Source organism: Chanos chanos, chromosome 16, assembly GCF_902362185.1.
Source record: "Chanos chanos chromosome 16, fChaCha1.1, whole genome shotgun sequence".
Lineage (NCBI taxonomy): Eukaryota > Metazoa > Chordata > Actinopteri > Gonorynchiformes > Chanidae > Chanos > Chanos chanos.
This window is the reverse complement of record NC_044510.1, coordinates 3,464,152-3,489,888: the sequence shown is the minus strand read 5'-3', so window position 1 is coordinate 3,489,888 and position 25,737 is coordinate 3,464,152. Positions and strand designations below refer to the sequence as shown.

Sequence of the window (25,737 nt, the reverse complement as noted above, 5' to 3'; positions counted from 1 at the left end):
AGCTGACGGGGGAGTGGAGGCCTACAGGCATGACAGGCATTTGGAAGACTGCTGTTCTTGTCTTTTCATTTACGGAATCACAGTCATCTTTTAATGAGATGAAAAGAATGACATACTGCATTCCAACAAGGCTTCAGAACTCTGGCTTAAAGATGATGTAAGGTGAAAAACACATCTAAAAACAAACAAACAAACAAACAAACCAAAATTTAATGTAAAAATGCAGTTCTGCTCTATTCAATTTCAGAGTACTTACTAATGAGCTACATAACAGTGCCATACCAGAGCTATTCGGTAGATCTTGTTGAAAAGAATTACATTTGATAAAGGAAAAGGAAACACGGAGCATTTTCATTTTAAGAGAGACAGTCTGTTCTTGAGTGGGTGTCTTGAGTAACAACAGATGTTCAATAAAAGTGGATTCTGCAGTGCTACTACGAACAGCCCTTTTCTCTGCCATGTTTTTGTTGATCACGACAGACTGCAAATGGCTTTTGTTTCTCTGACGTTAAAATCCTGGCTGATTTAATAGTCTAAACGTTATTTATACACAGTGAACTAAGAGCAATGAGAATCTCTTCTGCGTGTCTTTTTCCCCTTGTCAACCTTCAGTCTTGTGCAGAAGCGGTGGGTTGTAGTGTGTAGGCTATATGTATGTAACCCGTAATGCCACCTGCTGACTATGACAGCGCACGCGACCGCGGTTTCTGTAAATGTAATAATGCCATCTGATTAAAGCAACTCTTTGTACCGGTTGTGTTGGGGTGACTTCAGAAAGTTATCCGTCAATGTCTTCGTTTTTGGAGGATTTTTTTTTCTTTTTAAGTTAAATATGTCAGAGTTCGTCGATTTAGCGGTAATTTATAGTAATTTATATTTGAATATGCAAACATTTTCTTAAGATCAGCATTAACTGGCTATGGCCAGTTTTCCTTTCGTTTTCATTCATGTTTAACTCTTCGGAGAAGGAGAATATCCATACAGAATATTTGGTGTAAACCTTAAAAAACAACTTGTAGTGCAAATACACCCGAATCTTAACCTTAATAATGCAAAAGCCTACTTTAATATAGCCACTGAACTGGATGGGTTATATTTCCCATGCAATAATACTCCTGCACTGTTGTGTGTTTTGACTGACGTGAAAGTCTCCGTCGTCTCTGTAAATACCCCATTCAGGAATTCTTTTTTTCCCCCCTAGACTCAACAATATTGCGTCACTTAGCTCGCCTGGTGTGCACCACGTGATTCCGCTTCCTGGTACGTCACCTGGGTGTTTCGAAAGATTTTCTCAACTTCTTGAAAGTAACTTTTTTACACTTAAAAATATAGCCTGTACAAATTAGTAATGGCAGAACATAGTTTTGCCATCCCAATGACAGTAATGACCCTGTTTTGGGGGTTTATTGGAGGAGTTGTGCCGTGGTTCGTTCGCAAAGGACCGAACAGAGGGTGGGTAGCGTTTTCCTGATTTAAACCAGTATGACACAAGATAAAAATGAAAAATTTAACACGTTAATAACAACGTGTCGAAATAAGAATATTAAGAATAAGTCAAAGACAACTTAACACGTCAGTAAGAACTTTTCAGACTGTTTTAAATATAGTGTTAAGTGTCCGTAGGTGCTAAACTACGTAGTAGCACTCGAAGACGTTATAGAAGTCTAAAACAAACGATAGTCTTGAAAATCTCTGCGTGTCTGTTAAGAAACAGACTATCTCTGACAAATAACTGTATGAAATCAGTTATGAAGTCACTTTGTTGCCTTTCCTAAAATGATTGGAAGTCTAGGTTTAGAGATCTGAAACTAACACTAATAGCTCAGTGGTATTTGTCACCAACAAATCACTCATAACGCATAGTCTTGATATAGAAATTGTCGGATGGTTTATGCTGGAAAAACAACTTGTATCTCTAAGAAAAAATATTAACCTACTCCAAGTATTTTACACATTGCCAGTATTCTTGGTAGCATCATCTGAAGTTAAAACACGTAGTGAGAAACACTTCTGATAAAAACCATATATATATATATATATCACTTCAGCTGCACACCAGAGACTGAGTAGTTGACCGTTTAGAATTTCAGCGCATTACTTACTTTTCCCCTCTGATTTAATCTGTACTCTGAACTGAATCCAATCACTTTTTCTCTCTTTTTTCCTTATTTCATGACTATTTACTGTGGTAAATATTTTTGTCTTTAGAGACGTCTCTCGCAATGAAGCTTTAATAGCAAGCACTCTGACTCACAAATACTATGACACATAAATAATGAACGTCTGTTATGATGTTGCCAAAAATGCGTGTAAAATAAGTCTAATAGTGATCCACTTAACATGCATTATGTGTATCCCCACAGAGTCATAGTAACCATGTTGGTGTTAACCGCTGTTTGCTGCTACTTGTTGTAAGTATGATCAATAATAATAATAATAATAACAATTACAATAATACTCAGTACTATTTGTAAACTTCAGAAATGCATTTTATGTGCTCTCAGTCTATTTTGTGCAATTATTAATTTGAGACAGGTTATGGCAAGATAAGTCCAAGAGGAAAGGGTGGACTTCATTTTCTATAGTGCTGTTCCACTCTTTGGTTTTAATGTTTACATTGTTCCATCTTATGTTTTGTTATGACAACATCCCTATATCATTATGCATCATTATGTGCAGTACATATTAGAATATGAATGAGTATATAGTTTCATTGTGTTGTCTCGTTTTCCCATATTGACTATATATTGAGAGATGAAATAAGGCAAACTTTTATTTTAAATCCCTACTGATAACAGTGTTTGAAAACCAGACAAACCGTCCTCTGCAGTATGTCTTGGATGCACTGGGAGGGAGGGGAGAAGGATTATATGCAGATGTAGGGGGGGGGTTTATTCTCCCTCATTGCTCTGTCCTCTGCCAAGACTGCAAAGAAACATAAAGAGCTTTTTGTGCGGCAGTTTTGTGAGAAAAACAGCGTGATTCACAAGAGGATCAAGCCTGAGACCTTAGCCCCTGAGTCATAGTGCCTTTCAGATGTGCCTCTCCTGCCCTCAAAAAATAAATAAATAAAAGAAGAAGGAGAAGTGCCTATTCAGGCTCTGTGGAGATGTTTTCATCTACTCCTTTACACGTAATTGATGGTTCTCCTCTTTTAGCCATTATGTTGTAGCCGGTGATGCTTTTTTTTTTTTTATCTACTTCAGGTACTTTTTATGTTGCTACTCTTTATGACTGTTCTGTCCTAAGATTTGCTACCAGGACCTGCTACTACTCTCTTCTGTTTTGCAGCGTGGCGTTTTGTGCAACGTGATTCTGTTCCGTCACGTCCTTGTTTCATTTTGGTTAAAAAAAGCTGCCGGTTTGTACGTCTGATCTGTTATCAGCGCGTTCGTAATTTCCCTCCAAACTGGGGCGGATGCAGTGACCAGATTACATCCCGGTCCAAAGATATCGGATCCAAAAAACTCCAGAAGCAAACACCGTTGCCTCTCACCCCAGATTGTTTGCAGACTGTGTTTACATAGCAACACACTTGAAGATATTAAGATCTTTTTTTTTTTCCCCTTTGCGGGTGTATGTCTTTTGGCTGGAAAGTCACTGCGTGTGAACAGGACCAGCTGCAAACAACTGCATGCATGCAATACTTCCTCAGCCAACGAAAGGACTGATTGAAGTGATGAATGATCTATTTTCCAAAACTGTACAGATCAGACTGCTAATTAATCAGGTCTTCATGCATTATAAATAGGAACAATATTAGTCTGTGGTGGAATAGCCTCTCTGAAGTTTTGGCCAGTAACCATATAATGCTCCTGACTGTACAATCTGAAAGTCTCTAACAGTTGCCTCCCATGTCACTCTTTGCCCTGTTTCCTACCCCCCCCCCCCCCCCCCCCCCATCTTTCAGTCTCTGCACCCACCCATCACCAACATTTGTGTTGAGCCAAAGAGAAATGCTGAATACGTCAGCACTTCCATCATAGCGCATGTAGAAAGTTTATAACCAAAACAGAAAGTGGATAATGTGACCTTTTTGTGCACATGTTGTCCTTTTGACATTTATTGGGTTTTTTCTTTGTTGTTGTTCTTCCCTGACAGTTGGTTGATAGCCATCCTTTCCCAGCTGAATCCTCTGTTTGGACCGGCGCTAAGCAACGATACCATTTGGTATCTCCTCCAGCATGGGTCATAGCCTACGATACATCACAGGAAACAAGAACCAACTCACCGAGAACTACACAAGCGTGGAGAGGCGAACAGTGTTTTTAATCAGCCGTGATTACCAACGGGAACGTTAAAGCATTTCTGTTTTTCCTTTCTTTTCATGGGGTTCAGTGCCTCTATGTACTTTGTACTGTGGGTGGCTATGCTTGAAAGTTTGAATTCAGGAAATCTAAAGATGCCATTGTATAGTTTTAATTTATGTGTCTTAACCATAGTTAATATATCTGTCTCTCAAGCAGAGATGTTTGTTCATAACAAGGAGGACAAAGCCTCATTCAGCCATGTTTCATTTTTTTTTCTGCTGAGTAATAGATGCTATTATTTAGAAGGGGGGTTGGCACGGAGCCCAGTGCCACAAACTGGTCCGAACAGTCAGTGCAATGCAGAGTGGGCTACTGTAGACTGCCCAAGGCCTTGCACACGGCCCTGATTCCTTTTCCAGAACCTTCCCACCAGGGTAATCCTGAGCTTGTCTTCTACTTTTGGTCTGTCTTTTTTTTCTTTCTTTTTTTCTTTTTTTTAATTTCAATATGCTAGAATTTTCTTCATTATCTGGGACACTTAGACTGCATTTGCGGAATTTTCTAGAACATTAGAAGACCTCTGGTGTTTTCTTGAGTACTGTGAACATGTTATGACTTTTCTGAGCTATTTTTAGTACATCTCGGCTTTTTAGGGTATTTTTCAGGGTATTTTGAAACATCCCGGGTTTTTCTTAAAGAGGCTGAATGCATCTTACGCAAATGCAATGAAGTGTTACTTCATCAGAAAAAAAAAGAAAAAGAAATTGTACATTGATGTTGATGCTTTTAACTGCCTTTACAGTACATCTTAAGGTCTACTGTCTACTAATCTTTAAATTAATGTTTGGCCATTTAAAGCAGGGTGGATTTTAGTCTTTTTGATTGTGAGATGTTGTTATGATTGCATTGAACATACATGACAAAATTTCTCACTTTTTCAGAGGTGTGCCGACTTTGTTCTGTAAATACACTAAATGATATGAAAGGAAATTATATGTAACTTGTCACATGTTCGTGTAATATCTGACACATTCTCAACTCAGGGCAGTCAATGAAGAAGAACTGCTTTAGATGGTTGTTGAGCTAGTTCATAATTTTGTTGGCAAGATCCCGTTTCCCGTGAAGTTCAGACTTTTGTAATTTACTTTAAGCATTATGTTAAGATGTGAAGAACTAATTTTGGTCTCATCTTGAAATCTGTTTAGAATGTAGAGGGGTGTATTACAGTTACTAAACATAACGAAACAGTCTGTTTTAAAATGTGTACTTAAACTGGTGATATCATACATTTTAATTCATCATTTAATAAAATACCTTCGCACATCGTGGCTGACCAACATCTCAAAAAAACAAGATTAGCTTTTCATGACGCTGCGTAAATATTTAAGTCGTCAAATGCTTATCTCTTCACCCAAACTCCTGTTTCACTTTGATAATAGACAACGGTGATGGGGTATACTGCAGGTTGAATAGAGATGTCTTGTTTTGGGTCAGTCTCGTTAACGCACTCTGATTGGTCGCTCGAAAAGCACGTGAAAAGGGAGTCACGCGCTTTCCAGGAACCCGTCAGGAAGAAGATAAACAAAACAAACCAGGGAGGAAGACAGCGTGGAGTAAAGGAATACGATATAAAGTTACAATCAGTGCGGATAAAACGGATGTAATTCTTTATTTTTGCAACTAAATAGGATATTTAAAGGTGAGTCATCCGATGTTATACTACTTTGCAACAAACTCTATCGAAATACTTGTTCTTGTCAAATAAAAACATTGCCATCTCTACTTAGCTTGCAAGCTAAATTGTAGCTAGCAGCTGTTTAGAGAGGGGAGGGACGGAGGCCATAGTTATCAAGAAACAAGAATCAGTTCCTCATGAAAACACTGATCTGTTTTAACAGTGACAGGGCCTGCGATCACCATGGATATTTCCAAAACTAATTAATTCGGTAGCAGTTTAGCTTGTCACAAAGGAACTTTTTTCACTTTAGATAGATACATAACTTAGGTAGCGTAGCTATGACTTGGAGTTGCACTAGCTAACGCAGCTATACTGCAGACGGCATATTTATCGCTAGCTAGCAATTTCCTTATGCCATCGCCTGTATTTACCACCTGTTAGAAGAGGAGTGATATGACAACCGCAACCAGGACTACCTAACGACATTTGACTGAGTTCGTTACAGATGATGACAGCGGGATAGTCAGTAGTCAAGTATGTTAAATCAATCACACTGTGTTGGGTTAGTAAAGAATCGATTCATGTTTAACCTCAGCAGGCTCATATTATCTTGTTGAAGATTTAGTAGTGTTCGATCAGTTGTTGTGAAGTATTATATGGTGCAAGAGAATTATTTACAAGGTTGTGTAGTTGTTTAGGTTTGAGGTGTCGTTTTTAGTTTGACGGTAAAGGACCATATTTATGATTTAATTTTATTTCATTTAAGTAACATTAGAGGAAATTATCTGTTATCCTGCGCGTATTGTACAGCCTGCATGGGTGTCATTGGTATCAATTTATCAGGTTAACGGATGGTTTAAGGTCAGTTAAAACCGTTCTAGTTAAAAGCCCTGTTAGGGTACACGCCCCCTTCATCACAAGAACGGGAGACACGATAGATGGGGTTGTTTTGTTTACCATTCGTACGGTACATGGAATCAAAAGGATCATTTTCGGCTATTTTTATCACGATACATTGTGTGGTGACACAATCTACTGATAACGAGAATTACTGGATGTTTGGAGCGAACTGAGTAAGTTACAGAGGGGATTTGTGCTTTGTATTTTCATTCCACTAACGTAATGCGGGCCGAGCATATTCGTTGTGCTACAATTAATACGGCTGAAGGCAGGAATAAATCATTTGCTTAAGTTTAAGAGATCGCTAATGCATGCGTGTCAGCTCTTTTACGTAACGTGAATAGGCCATTTAATGTTGTTTGTTGGGTGTTGCCTCAACCAAGCTTGTAGCGGGAGGGACGTTTAAGTAAAATCTCTGTTGACGGGCATTAAGATGATCCAATCACACGTTTCCGAAGGCGGGCTCGGATAGTGCGTTCAACCAATGGATAGCCGTAAAAGCGTGGGCGTTGGCACTGCACATTAGTGCGTTTAGTTGACGCCATTTGTTTTCAAAAGGGGCCATGTTGAGTTCATGGTGTTATGGAGTGTTAGTGGGTCAGACTCAAAAGTGTTCTAAACCCGGGCCATAAGCGTGTTTAAACACTCTCAGTACCATCCAGTTATTGCAACCTAACAACTGATATTTATTTGACGGACGGCCTCTGGATTATAGAGGTGATTGTAACATTTACAGTGACGGTACGGTTTTACTGGTCACACTATCGTCATGTAAACCCTGCATGTCAGTCAGCGAATAATGAATACAGAAACTACGTTAGGTGGCATATATGACATAGCTTATCCTTTTTGAGCTAAAAAAAACAAAAAAACAACAACAACTAACGAGTCAAGTTGAGATATTTGACCGCAACTTCCCCCTAATAAAATGATGACACGTTTTCCCTTAGGGATATTAAGAGTACTGATTCCTACACGTGTACAACATATTTTCCGTGAGGCCACGTATTGATTTCTGTGCAGATCTTTGGAAGGAAAAAGAGGAAGGTGAAGAGGTAAAAATGACTCCATTGTTGGCCTGCCCACACACCTCTGTACACAATGGGTTGAATTATTACCCAGTTCCGCGTGTCATAAGACACATTAGAAAGGTAGTAGCCCTCAGCTGCAGGTTATGAACAGAACTTCATACTGTTACACCCTAGTTACTAACGACCACAGGTGAGAAACCACGGGTCTACGAGATGATGAAAGATCTCCCCTGCTTTAGTGGTAGCTTTTGGATACGCCGATGCAATTCAGAATCTTTGTCAGAACAGTCGCATTGTATAATGACCATAGAGTTTGTATATTGTGTATCAGAGTTGACTGTGATGTAAACATAAACATGTTAAACATTTACCATATCCATTCATGGAAAATACATGTTTTTCTGTCATGTCGTTCACTAACCTTATGTTCTATTAAATGAAAGTAGCTCCGAGCTACATTTTTTTTGACCCACCCATTCATTATGGTAATGAAATTTGAAGTCGTCCAAAGGGTAAACTCATCATCGAGAGCTGAGCACCAAGAGTTCATCTGTTTGAACCAGACAGGCTCTGGGAGCTGCTGTTTCAAGCACAGTGCACAAACATGTGCAGGACTAAAGCTTAGGTGAAGTCTTTCAGAGTTCATAATCTAGACAAAAATGAACAAAGTGAAATGTTTTCACCTTACTGGGTGCGGTTGGTTTTTTGTTTGTTTGTTTGTTTGTTTGTTTTTTTCTTTAAAAACTTTCAGCTTTTCTGTTTTTGAGGCAAATGTGAAGAAGCGCAAAGGACAGATCAGTATCGGTGTCAGCAGGAAGTTATCGAAGAGCAGGGTGTTTGCTGTTTGCTGTTTGCTGTGTGTGTGTGTGTGTGTGTGTTTGAAGCATGGACCTTACATTACAAGAGTTATCTTTTGGCAGAGCCGCAGTTTGGAGCACAAGGCTATGGTGACGGTGTATTGTGAGGGAATGCTTGGCTTGGAGGTGTTGAAATACTGCCCTGGATAAGACAGCTATTATAGGCCTAAACCTTAATTTCCGGAGGCTAGCCTCAGTTTGCTGTGACTAATCACGCTGGAAGCTTTGAGGGACAACAGAAAGTGCTCCTGTATTCTAATTTTAACGACGTTGAAGCCTGTGGTTCTAATATATGTATGAAAACGACATAAGCTGAATGTGGGAGACTAAAACTGTCACTGTATGCTTGATAGCCTTTGTAAAAGAAAAACTGTCTCCATATAGATCATGTTATGACCTAGAATCAAGGTTTAGCACCAGGGGTATTCCGTTCACTGATCAGTGATCGGTTTGGGAGCTTGTACATTCTACCCTTTAATCTTTTAATCGAAATGCTGTGCTTCCTTGGCGTTCGGAGTGGTGCTGGATATTTCCTGTGCTGTATCTCGGGCTAAGTCTCGGTACCACTGTCGCACTAGCGCGCTGAGGTCACCTGATCACAATACGCCCACGTCTCAGACTCCTCACTACGTGCACAGCCAAGTGGCGTCCTGCAAGCTTAGCGCTCTTTTCTGCAGAAAAACTGCAAAGCATAGCTGAGGCCTAGAGTTTGGCTCATGAATGCGCACAATTACCAGTATTTCTTTTAATATGTATGTTCAGATGGCTCGCTATTGCAGACAGTCATAGATTTGAGAACCAACCTTTATTTTGGTTCTTTTGTAATATCAGGAATACTTGTGTAAATGAGCGTGTATGGAGAACATCATATAATCAGTTGTGTCTGGACTTGGACTGCAAATAAAGTGCTTGGTGATGCTTGATTAGTACTCCTGCAGCAGTGTTGCTACCTTAGCACTGTCGTCGGTTAGTATGCTAGCGTATTGAGTGCCTAGACCTGAAGACATGACTGCCATAACCAGGTTTTACCTTGTGTCAGTGATCTGAGGCGCTCTTAACGCAGTATGCATTTTTGGACTTTATTTTTTTTTAGTAGAAAAAGCGTGGTGTGTGATTACGTAATGATTGGCAGACAGGATGATCACGGTGTAGGCCTATGCATTTCTTCGCAAGGTTTTATTTTTCCAGCGTTAGCACAGTCACTAACAACATCAATTTATGAAACAGAGCGGCTTTTTGTATCAAGGCGTAATTAAAAACAGACGAATTTTGTTTTAGTTCTTTAGCTAAGACCTTTTTTATGAGGTAACATTACAGGAATGGATGGGGGGGGTGGCCTCACTTGTTTCCTCGGCAAATTGATTGATTAGCGTTGACCTTAAAAGTGACACTGATGCTAAGTGCTGTTTGCTAAAACTCAACCATTAATCAACTCAGCATGCTCAAGAGGCTCAACTCCAAGCCTCCTAACTTTCAGACCTTCTGTTTTGTAACTTCTACTCATGAAAAAAGCGTGCATGTGAGCGTACTTTGGCATTATTGTTTGTTTTTGTTTTTTAAACCTTTGTTTCCTTTACAACATAATTTCCAATGCTGGTTTCAGATTACATCCAGTCCCTAGTAAGATGACTCCCAGTTTGTGAGGGCCGCAGTTTATGACAGGGCACCAGTATTTGTGTTAAGACTTTCCTGGACCACCGCGATGGTCACGTAGTACATTGCTTTTGTACCCAGGATGTTACATTGTGGTTACATCAAGGCTGAAACTCGTTTTGTTTTTAAATATTCAAATCACGTCAAGGCTAAGGAACTTAGTGTCACGGTCTTGGGTTGGAGAGCCAGCCTCAAGCTGCTTGTCTGGCAAAAGAATCTCTTGTTGACTGAGTGATGACCTAACCAGAAAAACCTGACCATCCAATCACAGAACACAGAGGTATCCAGTTTTAAAAAAAATAATTGGACATTTTTAGAAACGCGTGAACAAGAAATTGGGGAAAGATGTGTTAAGTTAGTTACCAGGGTCATGACGTTTCATGTGTATTTCATAGATATTGTGTTAGACTTGTGTTAGACTATTATGTTAGTAATGTTGTCTTAAGAGAATCCCGTTTCTGTGGCTAGTTCCATGGCAGTGTGTTTTGGTGAACTCTGTTGGCTGTCTAAGGCTTTTCCTCAGCGTTGCTTTAAGTTCAAGTCCAGTTTGAACTCTCACAACAGGTGGACTTTCTTTGGCATGACCGTACTCATCACATTTCCCCACTGCTTCAGTGGCATCTGTAAGCACCATAAGTCGCAAGTGAAAGCCAAAAAGGAAGAAGAAGAAGAAAAAAAAAAAAAACCCAAAGAAATGTTTGCGCATCCGAGACAAGGAAGAGAAAGAAAAGCAATAGCCTGGTTACCGTAAAAGTTATGCAGCTGTGGTGCTATGGATAGGTTTATATGCAAATGACCCCCCTAGCATGTTTAAACTGTTAGTGTGTCAGCAGCAGAGGTGTTGTGTACAAAATGTAAGTGTTGTTTGTGTGTGTGTGTGTGTGTTTTTTCACCTCTATGTGGTCTGTATGCAAACCCTGCTGCTTGCATGAGCCGAGGAGTGGTGTTAAGCCTCTTGTTTTAGTCTGTTGGCGGCGCAAGGAGGAAGTGATGTCATTTACCACAAGTGGAACTGGATTGTTTCTGCTCTGTGCGGCAGCTGGCTCGCTTCGGCCGGCCATCGGCTTCTCCCCAGCATATTTCTGCTGATTTGTTATGCAAAGGCCGTTCAGCGATTTTTGGGTCCCCTCTGCCAGTAACTCCACGAAGGAGGGGAGAGAAAGGTGCTGAAGGCATTTTAAAAACAGCAGCAGTGTCCGCTCTGTCGGAAAGTGTCTCCCTCCTCGCGGATTTTCAAAGTTCTCACATTGACAGTGTCCATAACCTTTGTGGGTCTTTTTTTTTTCTTTTTTTTTTTTGGCTTTGTTTTTTTGACCACATCTAGACCGCATGCATTGCCAAAAAAGGGAGAAAGCTCCTGTTTTTTTTTTGTTTTTTTTTCTTGCCCAGTGTTTTTGCAGCGTTGATGTTCCTGCGTTCCGAAAAGGGATGGCTCTCGGTTTGTGTCGAGAGAGAATGTTCTAATTTCAGCAAACAGCCGTTCTTGACAGGCCCTTTAGCTGCAGTGCGAGCTTTCTGAGCTGAATAGCAGTTTGTATGTGACATTTTGTTTACTGAAGTGTTCGCTGACTCACTGTGCTGGCTTGTTGTACTTTGTTGAGACACGTTTGTTGCACTCAGACATTTGCACAAATTGTGTTATCGTGTGTGTGTGTATGTGTGTTTTGTAAGTCACTTCTGATTCGCTATTGTTAATCTTCTCTTGTCTCACTTCTTGATTTCAGAAAACAGTCAGCAGAGAGGAACGACAAATCTAAGCTTTGATGAGCTGCTAGGGCGTCCTGATAAGAGGACTTCTTTCACATCACACAATATTATTTTCTTCTTGGAGACTGACCCCCCCCCCCCCCCCCCCCAAAAAAGTTAAAGACGACCTGAACGTGAGAGGAGGCCAAAACGAAAAGAAAAAAGTTTCCGTTAAGGAAGCGAGATCTGTGCTCGGCGATGCCTCAGGTAGGCGGGAGAAAAAACGTCCCCTGAAATGGAGACAAAATATGGCCCAAAATGCCCCAAATTTGACGTAGCTCTCCCAGTTGTTTATTGACCACTGCATTAAAAGCCAATCATATTCCCTAAATATCCACATACCCCCTGCTTATCAGATATGCCTACACTTCAGTCCACCGTTATCATCCAGAGATAAAGAGGATTTAAACGGATGTTATATGAGTTAATGTTAGTTGTTAGCCTATATATGTTGCATGAATGATAATGATTAAAAAAAAAAACCCTCTCAATTCATTCTGTTCAGCCCAGCATCAGTGGGATGGATCCTCCCTCTGGGGATGCCTTTCAGAACTACACTTTTGCTGACCAGGCTCTGACCAGCACCGACCTGTTGGCCAACAACTCTGACCCCGACTTCATGTATGAATTGGTAGGTGATCTCCGCCGTCTGGTGTCCTTAGGTTCTTTCTGACCGCAAACTGTCTTGTCAATGGTATCATCTGAGACAGCATCACGCGGACTCGACTTTAACCCCCTAAGGGATCTGTCGGTATTTCTTACAAACTTTCGTTGCCTGTGTTCCTGAAACATGGAAAAACTTGATCTTATTTTTGTACCGATATTTTAGAAATGTATTGTAACAGAAGTCGTGACCTCCCTTAAAAAAAAGATTTGCTCCACAACAGTGTTGTGATGGTTTTCTCTCTCACATAGATATATTTCTTTAGTTTAGACTCAACCTTTTAACTGTTGCCATGCCTCAAACTTCCTGGTAGCACAGTGATGAAGTTAAACTGAAAACTGACCAACCAACCAGAGCCCAAATCCGATTGTTCTTCGGCATTCTGGTGCTAAATTCATTTTCTGTTCCTCCAGGACAGGGACATGACTTGCCACCAGAGTCCCAGAGGAGACGTGTTCATGTCGGGAGACGGCAAGGAGCTTGAGGGGATGGATAATCTTCCGGAGCTGTTGGACAACGACCTGACCTACAGTTCCAATTTTGAGCAGTGGGACTCGTACTGGGAGGATTTAACCAAGTACACGCGGCTCACCAGCTGCGACATCTGGGGAACCAAGGAGGTGGACTTCCTGGGCCTGGATGACTTCTCCAGCCCGTACCAGGACGAGGAGGTCATAGGCCGCACTCCTACGCTGGCTCAGCTCAACAGTGAGGACTCGCAGCCCGTCTGCGACACACTGTACCACCCCGACCTGCTGCTGAGTCAGAAGCAGCCCGTTCCCATGCCTTCTTCAATGAGCAAGAAGACCGGTCGGTCCACGACCTCGTCAGCCGCTTGCGCTTCGTCCAGCCAGAACCCCCTGCCGGACTTTGCAGAGGGTACTCAGAAGGCCACTTGGCCTGTTGCCTCCAGCACTGAGACTATGTCCAAGGCTCAGTCGCATGTATTTGGCAAAACCACTTCCCAAAACCTTGATAACATGGATTATGTCCGCAAGGCCAAAGTTCGTATCAGTGCGTCGCACAGGCCCGTGATGGAGAGCACTGCCCAACAGCCCAGTGCCAGTTCTCCGCTGAGTGAGGGCCATGACTCAGCAGTTTCGTCCATCGGTGACGCCTCGGTGGTTGCTTCTGGCACCGCGGCGGCCTCCGTCAGTCCCTTAGCCAATGATAAAAGAGTGGATCCTCCAAGACACGAGGTCCCCGTCGGCCCTAGCCCAGAAGTGGGTACGTCCAGAGCAGTGCCTCATATACTTCACTTCTCCAGTGAAACTTCGCTCTCAAAGGGCGCCCTCGGGGCCGAGGTGGCGGCCGCAGAGAAGAAGAAAGAGGAAGAGCACAACTATTCGCTGTTCCTGACCCGGGCCAGGCTTGCGGGCAAAACCTTGGCCGACATGGACGAAGCGGAAGACGAGGACGAAGACGAGGAAGAGGAGGAGGCAGAGGAGGAAGAGGAAGAGGTGGAGGGAGTGGACATCGACGACGAAGACCACGACGAAGGGTTCGGCAGTGAGCACGAGCTCTCGGAGAACGAAGAAGAGGAGGAGGAAGAGGACGAGGACTACGAGGGGGATAAGGACGACGACATCAGCGACGCGTTCTCTGAACCAGGTGAGCAGACAGCGTTAACACTCAGATTTAACACGAACTTCGCGCGTGTTTGAAAAGCAAAACTTGTTTCCCGTGTTGAAAACCCACTTGTTCGGAAGGTTATCCGGATAGAACGTGTGTGGTTACTTGCTGTCTGTAGTTCTTTGGTTCATGTGTCCTGCGGTTTTCTCTCTCCACCTGGTGGCTCAGTGACGTTCATGTGTCGGTGAGTAGGTGTGCCCGGAGTCAAGGCGTGTTTGTACTGTTGGATGTCTGGGTTTCCAAGCGCTTTATTGAGACAACCTGGTATCCTTGACATTTATGCGTATGTGTCTACCAAGGATTGATCTTTGTGATCTACTGTGTATGCCTCTTGCTTCTCCTCCTGGTACCTGTCTTTTATTGATTCATCACTCTGTCTTCTCTTTTTTTCGTTCCTTTTTCTCCTCGTTCCCCGCACAGGTTGCGAGAATGACATGACAGAGAACGTGAAGGGACTGACGGCCGGGATTTCACGAAAGAGGGGCAAGCGCCGATACTTCTGGGAGTACAGCGAACAGCTGACGCCCTCCAAGCAAGAGCGAATGCTGAAGCCCTCCGAATGGGACAGAGACACTCTGCCCAGCAACATGTACCAGAAGAACGGCTTGCATCACGGTGAGACACAGTGGACAAGCAGCACTTGCAGGCCGTTCTTAGTTTCACACTGATCCTGGATCAGTGCTCACAGTGACACACACACACACACACACACACACAAACATAAATACGTAAACTGTTATTGCCTTCATGCTAACCCTAGATCAGTGCCCTGTAATTCACAGTGGGCAATGCTTACACAACTCCCATTAGCCTCCCGGTCAGTGTCCTGCAGCTGTATCTGTGCTGAATGTTGGTTTGTAGTGCTACCATAAACAAGGTGTTGTACTGGATTTTCAGATTAAAACGTCAAACACAGTGTTGTAATTCGGTGGCTGATAGAACTTGGAGACGTGGTATCGCCGTTGATCTTAGGGTTGACCCGTGTCTTTTTTTTTTTTTTTTCTTTTTTTTTTTTTATGGACGCAGGAAAATACACCTTGAAAAAGTCGCGAAGGACAGACGTCGAAGACCTGACGCCCAATCCCCGAAAGCTTCTGCAGATCGGGAACGAGCTACGCAAGCTCAACAAGGTGATCAGCGACCTGACGCCCGTCAGCGAGCTTCCGCTGACCGCTCGCCCTCGCTCCCGCAAAGAGAAAAACAAACTGGCGTCCAGGTGAGACTGTCCGCAGAGTTCCGTCACCGCGTACTCTTTAATCGGTAGAGAACTGGGGTCGAAGACTTTAGCGAAGACATTTTTTTTTGTTGTTGTTTTTTTTTTGGACAGGCTTTTGCGTTCTCACAGTTTCTGTTTTTCTCTCCAGGGCGTGCAGGCTGAAGAAGAAGGCCCAGTACGAGGCCAACAAGGTCAAGCTTTGGGGTCTTGGCACAGAATATGGTACATTTGTTTTTCATTTGGACACGAAACCACAAACACCCAATTCCTTATCGTTTTTTTTTCGTGTTCGGCGATGCAGTATGATTTGGCTCTAAACACTGAGCTAATTGTTTCGGTCATTTTTGGAGTAACAGTCTCTGACAAATAGAATTCATTTTACGATCCAGGCAAAATAATCTTGCGTAATCTTGTGGGGTTTTTTTGGGGTTTTTTTTTTTTTTTTTTTTTCTCCCTTCCACCTGCAGATCGTCTGCTGTTTGTGATCAATGCAATCAAGGAAGACATAATGAACAGAGTGCAGGACGTCTCCGATGACAAAGGAACGAGCATGGCTGACAAACTCAACAGGCTCATAGAGGAAACCCTTGGTAAATATTTCTTTATTCGTTTGTTTGTTCGTTTTTTACGAATGCATGTTATTATTCGCGTGGGGCGTTCAAAGCATGAGGCTATGTCAGTGGGGTGTTGCATTAGCTACATCGAAGGTTGTGACCTAGGTTTGATCGACCGAAAGAGGAAGACATCTGCTACGTTCAGCACACACGGACACAACTCTTAACTCAAATGTAACTGTCATGCCTACCCATAAAACTCCATTTACGTTAATGAAATACTGTGTGTGTGTGTGTGTGTGTGTGTGTGTGTGTGTGTGTGTGTGTGTGTGTGAAAGTCTGCCCTTCAGCTGAATGAAAAGCAACACCATGACAGATAATAATTAGTTATTCAGTTTGTTACATAATTTACAATTTACAGGCTGTCTACATGACCCAGCAGTTTATGATTTGTACTTAGAAAGGCTGTTGGTTTTGAACCTAGGAACCCTGTTGTAACGACAGCTTGTGCGAAACAAAACCAGGTCGTGAGCGCTCACCTTTCAAATGTGAATTCATTAAGCAAACTCCTGCAGTAATGGATGTTAGTTGTAGTTTTCTTGGTAAACAGTTTCATATCTGTAAAGTGAAGTCCTTGGTAATTTACTGAGTTATACTAGAGAGAGCAACAGTTAATTCTAAACTCCAGCGATGAATCAGTGGTAATGGATAAGCTTGAAAGAACAAAGAGGACTCAGACAACTCGTTTCGTTTTGATCCCCTTGCAGTGAAGTCACCCGTGGCTGGACAAACGTCAGACTTTGTGAACCAGATCCTGGAGAACACCAGCAAAGGGGACCCCACAGGAGGTCTGGTGGGACTTCGCGTCCCCACGTCGAAAGTGTAGAGGAAGACTTTGCCTGCCGAAGGCAAAAAAACAAAACAAAAAAAACAACAACAACAACAACCTGGAAGCACACACTCCAAGCCATCCAAATGTTATTCTCGTCCCACACTGTATAAGCCCACCTCCTGCATGCTCATGTGTTCTCACCTGGAAACTCATCTTCACCTTTAAGTGAATATACATGCATACGGGGCAAGCCCATCCGCTCCAGCATATGTATATCTTCACCCAATGTAAACCTTATTGGAAGTGAGTCTTGTATTGAGACCCCCCCTATGTGTTCTGGCAAGTTTTTTTGTTTTTTTTTTGTTTTTTTTTTTTTTAAAGTTTTTTTCTTATTTTTTTTATTTTTATCGTGCGTGCATGAGGCTGGCACAGAACTTCCTCCACAGATTCGCCAGATCGCGAATCGAAAAAGCCAATACACAAGAGATACCTCCTGGAATGTTTCGTTCTGTAGAGAGGAGAAAAAAAAAAAAAAAACGACAAAAAAAGAAAACAAAGAGCGTACGTTTTTTTTTTGTTTGTTTTTTTGCTGTAGCCATTTCCTCTTGCGTCCAGCAAAACCAGTGGCCCTTGACTAGTTCCAGAAAAGCGATACGTACCTTTTGCGTGTTAAAGGATGTCGAACGGAAAAGGGCAAAGTGACGTTGGATTCATCACGGGCAGTTGTCGTTTTCCTCGTGGAAGTTGGCGTATCTGGTTTCACTCCAGCTAGCTTCTTAGTCCTGTCATTTTCCAACCATTCATGTGAAGTTGTCAGAAAAATAACCATCTTGAGTGGCCTGCTCGGGCACTCGTTCTTAGCTGATCCTGTATGCTCAACGTTTTCCATCCAAATGTTATGGAATTGGCGTGAGTTTAAAAAAAAAAAAAAAAGCAAATATACCAGGGGCAACACAAAGAGCAAAAGCACTTGAAATAATGTGTTTGTATCATAGGAGAAGATAAATGGTATTGGTAACCAGGGGAAAAAAAATATTATATATATATATATAGTCCAAGGATGCAAAAACTGACGTTTTTGAAGAAATTTGGCTTTTCTGTAGGTTTTTTTTCCCTTTGTCGTGTAGTACGATTGAGTCTTTTTTTTTTTTCTTTTGTTTTTTCTCGTTTTTCATTTTCCAATTGACCTGAGCAGGTGTGTAATAAATGAATAGGTGCTCCATCAGGTTGGCAGAAACGTGACTAACTGAAAAACTGGATGATACCATGAGAAACCATTTCACATAAGCTTGACGCTTGATACTTTTGGTCAAAGTGGCCTCTTGTGAAAGCAACCCCTTTTTCTTTCTCTTTTTTTTCTTTCTTTTCTTTCTTTTCGTCTTTGGTGGAACATATAACTGAAACGGGGAGGAGGAGGAGGGGGAGGGGGGTGTCGGGGTGTTTTGGGGACTTGGTATGTTCATATTTATATTTAATGAAAGCCAGATTGATTGTGCCTTTCAGTGAGAAGAAAACAAAAGCCCCCAGAGGTTAAAGGACCATTTTTACACAGATACGAGAGAGAGCAGCAGGGTGTGTGCTGATGAGGTCATGTTTGTGTGTTTGCAATGTAGTCCAGCTCTCTAAGGATACTCTGAATGTACATAGGAACTTATAAATTATATAAAATCATAATATATGCCACAGAGTCTGTGCGTTGTATCATAAGATGGTTCTGACAAAAAAACAAAAAACAAAAAAAACAAAAAAAAAAAACAAAAACAAAAAAAGAGAAAAAAAGAAAACCGATAAAAAACACACCTTTGGTTTCGCGGTACCTGCTTAAGTAGGTGTGGGATGGGGTAGTTTATGTGGGTTGTGTTTGTTGTTTTAAGAAAACTGTTCATATGTTCATATATGGAAAAAAAACAAGCAAACAAACAAACAACAAAAAAAAATTTGCACACTATATTTTGATTGTTTTTTTTGTACCAAAGACACATGCAACGAAAACGGCGACTAGCCAGTTAAAGTAAGGGTTTTGCACAGCTTAACTGATACCGTGTTGAATGTAGGAAAAGTGATGGGGTCAGGGATTTTTTTTTTTTTCTCGACGAACTGTGAAATTCGCTTGGGTCCAATTATCTACAGAAAGAAGCATTCATTCGCATCCTTGTAGAAACTCTCTTTTTACCGTCAGATTCATTCTCAAGCAGTCGTGTTGCTATGGAAACGTTTGTGCTGAGTTGATTCATGCAACCACCCCCCCTCTGCCCCCCCGCCCCCCCAGCCCCCATTTACTTTTTGTTGTCTCGATGTCAGCCGAAAAGAGGTAGATATTAAATATGCTTTTTTTTTGTTTGTTTTAATTTTCACATTATGACATAATCGAAAGGTTTTATATAGTTTAGAGTTGTACAGTACAACACGCATATGAACATACATACTCTATACTTTCTTTTTTTGTTTATAGTATGTATATACATGAATTCATACAAACACACACATATACATGCACACACACACACCCCTAAATATCTATTACTAAAATGCCACCTTTGAATTGACATATTAGTAAGCATGATACATTTCTATTGTGTAGCTTAATATTCAGAAAATACTAGGAAAAGCAAGAGACAATATGTTATATATTTTTGTACTGACTGCCTTTATCTTTTCTGTTGTTGTTAAGCAATTACTTATAATAGAGTTATTTGAAAACAAATTCTATATATCTATATATATATATATATTTCATGCTAATGCTAGATGGGAACGTTTTGGCACTCCCTCACCAAACGACTTTAAAAGTGAAGCTGCCTTCTACAGAAGCGTCTCAGTCTTTCTGAAATGTCTCGGACAAAAATGACATTTAAAAAAACGACAACAACAACAACAACAAAATCCCAATCTGCCCAGTCTATACCCATAACTGTACTCACACTCAAAACAGGAAACCTATTCGCGAGGGATAGCTGTAGTTTGACCATGACACATTGCTGCTGTAACTTCTGTGTTTTGTCAGAAAGAAAGAAAGAAAGAAAGAAAAAAGCTACTGCTGTTCTTTGGACACACTTCGTCTCTTTAAAGCTTGTGGACAATGAACCCCTATAGATATTTCAAAGCTATTTTTTGATTAAATATTAAAAGGGAGAATTTTTTGTTTTCTCTAAGAAATACCAGAATGATATTTAAACGTACGTGTTTTGTAAACCATGAATTTTTTTTTTTTTTTCCTTTGACTTGTTTTAGTAGCAGAATCATGACTCTCTGTACACCCTCCATTTCCTTTACTCCCTCACTGTTATTTCACTTTTGTGGTTGTACATAGAAATGAAATGCAATTTACGATTTACCTTCTCAGTGTTGAGTATATATGTATATAGGATGTCCATAAAACATATATATTCAACATTTTACATACATACATACATACATATACATATATATATATATATGTGTGTGTGTGTGTGTTTGTATTTATATGAAATAGTAAGCTCTATTTGACATGTAAGAAAAGAAAGCACTTTGTCTATAAAAGGAAAAAAAGAGAAGTGTTTTTTTTTTTTTTTCTCTCCCTTCCATTTGCTGCTAAACCAGCCTGGTTGGAATGCTGCAGTAAGTTACTTGACCTTAATAATATGACCAGGATAGTGTGACGTAGAGGTCTTGAGTTGGAGAAAAGACTTTAAATCACAAGGCCCCAATGTTTCCAATGACTCTTAGCGTCATAACTTCATTTGCCTTCAGTAGACGTTTCCTATGGAAAAAAAAAACAAAACAAAACAAAAAAATTCTCCTTTTTTTTTTTCTCTTCAGGACGATGTACAGTGTAGACACACTTTCTCTGAGCGTTGTCAGAGAGGAATATTATTGTCTTTTTTTTTTTTTTTGTATAGAAAAGAGTAATTTGTACTTGTACTTAATGGGGGAAAACTGAGGTATTCGAGAAACCTTTGTCTTTTCCTGAGTGGCTCGGAAGAAAAAGAAATATCTCTGTACTGTAAGGCAAAGCTACTTTTGCCATGGGAATCAATCTGAATCCGTTTTTTGCCTTTCCAAACACCCATCCATACTCAGAAAACAGCTGAGCTTTGGCTAGAGAAAGCCATGTTTATTGGCCTTTATTCTGCTGTCCACAGTTACTACTTTTGTCTGACAATAGGCTCCATACGATTAGACGTGACATGGAAACCAGTGCTGGCAAGTGACAGCAAGTGCAGGGATGTAAAACTGTTTTTAGCGCATGCGCGTCACCTGTGCGTTTTGTCGGCAGCCTGTTGGATGAGATCAGGTGTTAAGACTTTTGAGTCTTACGTCGAATGTGGTATCGTGGCTGTTTTTTTTTTCTTTTCTTTTCTTTTCTTTTCTTTTCTTTTCTTTTCGTTTCAATTTTACTATATTGGACACTGTTTCTTTAACTACACATTTTTAAGCAGGCGACTCTGTGGCACTCAAACAGCTGTCTGTTGTAATTGAAAACCGTTTCGTTTGATTGTTTTTCTTTTTATACTATTGATTTTTGCGGTGAAAAATTACACACGGATATAACTGAGCTTAGGCAACTACATTGTTAGAATATGAAACTATTATTTTGATTAAAAGATGATGGACAGTGAGCATCTGCTGCAAATCAGGGTAATTTATCTAAAATTAGATTAAATGATGAAACTGAAATCTGAGTGTTCATGCTTTAGGTAAACCTTTTGGTCCTCTCAAATTTGTGCAATCATTAAATCTTGTCTTAATCTTTGTCCTTGTACAAAAATACAAATTGACATGCTTTTGATAGAATGCTTCACGTATTAAGAGTATATTCTTTATAGATTTTTTTTTTCATATTCAAATATTGAAACGGATATACTACTTTTTTCATAAGGGAAATGGCCTTGCTTTCTGGTTCACCCTGCAATTTTTTTTTTTTTTTTCAAATTTGCTTGTAATAATCTCTGTTATAATTCTGCCAAGCCATGACTTAGTCATCTTTACGGATATATACATGAAAAGATTAAGCTAGCTATTTTAATCCAAAATTGAATTTCTGCTTTATGCTGTTACCTGCACTATAATGATAAAAAAAAAAAATCAATGAATGTTGTGGTTTGGAGCTGCTCAATCATGAGTCTTTGTATATATGAAGCATTCCTTATGTTACATTCAGTTTATGTAGATAAATACTCCCACTTCTTAAGGGTTTAGCTACTACTTTTTTTTCTTCTTCTTTTTTTTTTTAAATAGTGAACGACGACTTCACCAAATGCAGTTGAATCTTGATGGGGTTTAAAAAAAAAAAAAAAGAGTTACTGAAAGTTTGAATTTTTAATTCCAAAATTTCCAAAACGGCTACCGCACGCAGTCAAGGCGATACAAAAGTTGTGTTTTATCCCGATTTCCTTTCCTTTTCTTTTTCTTTGTATTCTTTTTACCTTTCTGATTTAAGCATGCCTGTTTTGTTGTAGATATGTGTGATGTTTGTGTGAAAAACATTGCTCTTGAAGGTGCACTATGCAGGTCTTACTCACTGGAGTAAGACAGATGTTGCTTTAGTTTTAAGTTTTCTAAATAAAAAAAAAAGGCGCTTTTTTTTTCTTTTTCTTTTTGCTCATTTTGTACAAAAAATGACAATGAAAAAAAAAAGGCATAATGGATGTGTAACTGTGGTCCACTCTTAAATGACCAAGTGAAGTGTTTTTTCTTTGAAAGTGGTCATAAACCAGGTATGACCAAAGACAAAAAAAGATATAGATGATGGTCAGAAGCTAGGACGAAGTCCAAGATGTGGTGTCTCAGAAATGTTCACAAAGCATTTCATGGAATGTGGCTTGTTTTATCGTTGCTTAATAAACATGCTCTTTCCAGTGTATTTTACCTGTTGAATGCTGTAGTTTTATTTTATTTTTATTTTGTTTTACTATGGAGATGTCCTTTTGTACAGACCTCTAGTAACTGTTGAACTTTGTAGATTTCTCACAGTATATACACTTGTCCTTCAACTGTCCTGCTTCCAAATCACTGGTTCATAGCACTGTAGGAGAATTATGGACTGTAATTCCTACATATCGTCACGATTTCCCCCCTTCTCTGCTTGCGAAATGTCCACATACTTCAAGGTTCTATGCCGTATTTATGTAATGTTTTGATGAAGTTATCATCTTACAGAGACTATATATTGAGAATGATATACCATGCATGCAAATCCAACTCAGCTGATGTGTTCAAGTTACTGACCATGAACATGTTAAGTCTGAGTTAAGGACCATATGTGTGGAGGAAAATTGAAATTAATTTAACTTAAAAAAAAAAAGAAAAAAGAAAAAATATCGAGCACGATGAAAAAAGAAAAAAAGAATAGATTTATATTTTGGTGAGATATACTTTGTTCCTAGCACTCCGGGTGTTTTCATGAAAACAAATATTGAGACCAAGAAAATTACCCATATATTGCACTTGGTTTTTCCAAAATGTCCCATATTCTTTTCTTTTCTTTTCTTTTTTTTTTTTTTTTTTTTGAAATGAAGCCTGCTATATCAGGTGCCTTATTCAAACAGATGAGAATCCAAACTTAATGCGTCGACTCTTCAAGGTTGTTACGTAATTTCATTCTTTTTTTTCTTCTTTTTTTTTTTTTTCAATGAACACAAAATTTCTGCCCAGTATGCCAAGAATTTGATAACAATTCTGTTTGTTTGTTTGTTTTTTTTTTCCTTTTTTTCACCCCCTCCCCATAACTTTTGGGTGTCAATCTCTTGCAGATGAAACCCGTTTGCTGCTTTGCCTCCTAAAGTTTCCATTTAAAGATGAATGGCGTCTTCCTTCCGAGATATCAGTTCAATATGAAATTAAACTTATCGTTTCCTCAAAGATTATGTCCAGTGTAAATTTTGGAGAGACTATCCAAAGAGTGTTGCAATCAGATGAAGACTCGCTTTTTAGTGTGTTGTTTCTATGGTTTGTAAATCTGATTTCAAATTTCATTTTGTTTTTCTTTTCTATTTATGGTCAAATTAATACGTTGTTGCACATTTGTCAAAGATTATTGCCTTTTTATCTAATCCTCATTCTGTTCTTGCCAGGGCGTGTCTTCTGATTCTGTACACTCTGATTCTGTCATCCCAAGCTTACCTGCTAAGGGGACTTTAAACGATACGCGTCTGATTCCTCAGTAAGAGATGTTTTTTGCTAATCAGGAGACTCATAGTCCACAGAAGGTTCTGCTTCTGTAAGAACCCTCCAACAGTTGTGCTAATTGTCAAACCTTGAGAAATGGTCTGCTCTGTCCCCTCGTTGATACTGAAGATAACCGTGCCTCTTGGTTCCTCTGGTCTTTGGCGGTTTCTCAGATCGCTGGCTATCGCTATTCCTGGAGCAGTGTCTTTCACTCAGAAACTAAACAGAGATGGCCTTCAGTAGTCGTTCGTCTACAAGCAAACAAGGTTTTCCAAAAAAAGAAAAAGAAAAAAAAAAAAAAGACAACAAAAAGAAAATGCAAACAACACAGAGGGGTGCATATGGTTCTACCATGATTTTATCAACGACAGAAACCATGCATGGAGTGTAGAAGATGGAAGGGTGCCACGTTTTGCCCTTCCCTCCTGCAAATCGACCAGTTGGCAAACGATCCTCTGCTTTGGGAACCCTAATTTGGATACCATCAGCTCCTCCAAGCCTGAGACTGCTTTCATAGGTGATGTCACCTCTGGGGCACCTGAAAGAGAAAGCTCTTGTTTCAGTGGGTTGGATAAAAAAAAAAAAAATTAAAAAGAAAAAAAAAAGGAAAAAACAAAAAAAAAAAACATAACACACACACACACACACACACAAAAAAGACTTGGACTTTGGGTAGGAGTTTTGTCTCTCTGCCCATGGTGCTGAAAATCAAAAGAAGTACTTGAACATCCTCAGTGATTTGAAAGCCAAGACATCATCTGTTGTCTGGCTCATGGACTCTCCCTGTCCTCTCGAGAACTGTCTCAGACTGTGGTTTATCGTGGGACACCCGTTTGAAGCCACTATGACATCACCCGGCCCCCACCCCCCCACCCTACCCCGTGCCAAGGTGTGTACCTCAGCAACGCTCGACCGTGTAGGAATTGGGACTAAACCATTGATCAAGAGGGAATGGGTGTTCAAATGTAGCGGAGATAGTTCCCCCCCCCTCCTCTTTTTTTTTCCTTTTCCCTCTCTTTTCTTTTTTTATTCTTTTTTTTTTTTTTTTACTTTGAAAAAGACGTGTAGACGTAGTTGGGTCACCAGGACTGATCAGACCCAGATGGCTCCTAATCCTGCGCTAAAGTGCTGGGTTACCTTCTCCTGCACTGGACCCGTACCGGTTCACAGAACTACCAATGTTAACTGACAGTTTTGCCCCCTCTTCTCAACCCTGCAGCCCTGACATGTGCTCTTCCAAGCACCACATATATATACACCCCATCGCATTGCAATGATCTACATATCCTTCCAAAACGAAACCCAAATTTCATGGAGTGAGAGAGACCAATTGGCCCTTGGTATTTTGCTGTGGTTTGAGGAACAAAAAGAAAAAAAAAAAAATAGCAAAGAACCACAAAGAAAAGCATTTTCTTTTTTTGAAAATCCATACAACATTCAATTCAATTCAAGACCAATCAAAGAAAATTCTCACCCATTTGAAAAAAAAAAGACAAAAAAAAAGAGAGAAAAGCTACACAATTCATGACCTTGTCGTAACGCTTCTGATGTTGTATGGTAATTCTAGGTTATTTAGCA

At 40.3% G+C, this 25,737-nt stretch overlaps 2 protein-coding genes across 2 annotated transcripts; both read left to right on the top strand.

The window, feature by feature from the left end:
• Positions 1 to 1,297: 1,297 nt before the first annotated feature.
• Positions 1,298 to 5,490, top strand: LOC115829449 (V-type proton ATPase subunit e 1-like). The gene is made up of 3 exons (XM_030793561.1): positions 1,298 to 1,452; positions 2,364 to 2,411; positions 4,102 to 5,490. The coding sequence occupies exons 1-3, from the start codon at positions 1,349 to 1,351 to the stop codon at positions 4,193 to 4,195; spliced, it is 246 nt and encodes an 81-aa protein (XP_030649421.1). The 5' UTR covers positions 1,298 to 1,348; the 3' UTR covers positions 4,196 to 5,490.
• Positions 5,491 to 12,220: 6,730 nt separating this feature from the next.
• crebrf (creb3 regulatory factor) lies at positions 12,221 to 17,315 on the top strand. Its single transcript, XM_030793511.1, has 8 exons — positions 12,221 to 12,322; positions 12,621 to 12,746; positions 13,193 to 14,390; positions 14,832 to 15,026; positions 15,438 to 15,627; positions 15,776 to 15,849; positions 16,095 to 16,217; positions 16,949 to 17,315. Exons 1-8 carry the CDS (start codon positions 12,314 to 12,316, stop codon positions 17,065 to 17,067), a joined length of 2,034 nt encoding a protein of 677 aa, XP_030649371.1. The 5' UTR covers positions 12,221 to 12,313; the 3' UTR covers positions 17,068 to 17,315.
• Positions 17,316 to 25,737: the final 8,422 nt, after the last annotated feature.

Coding starts and splice junctions, on each gene's coding strand:
- LOC115829449 (XM_030793561.1), top strand. CDS start 1,349: ATGGCAGAACATAGTTTTGCCATCCCAATGACAGTAATGACCCTGTTT. Junction 1,453..2,363: donor CGCAAAGGACCGAACAGAGG/GTGGGTAGCGTT, acceptor GTATCCCCACAG/AGTCATAGTAACCATGTTGG. Junction 2,412..4,101: donor GCTGTTTGCTGCTACTTGTT/GTAAGTATGATC, acceptor CTTCCCTGACAG/TTGGTTGATAGCCATCCTTT.
- crebrf (XM_030793511.1), top strand. Junction 15,628..15,775: donor AAAAACAAACTGGCGTCCAG/GTGAGACTGTCC, acceptor TTTTCTCTCCAG/GGCGTGCAGGCTGAAGAAGA. Junction 16,218..16,948: donor GCTCATAGAGGAAACCCTTG/GTAAATATTTCT, acceptor ATCCCCTTGCAG/TGAAGTCACCCGTGGCTGGA.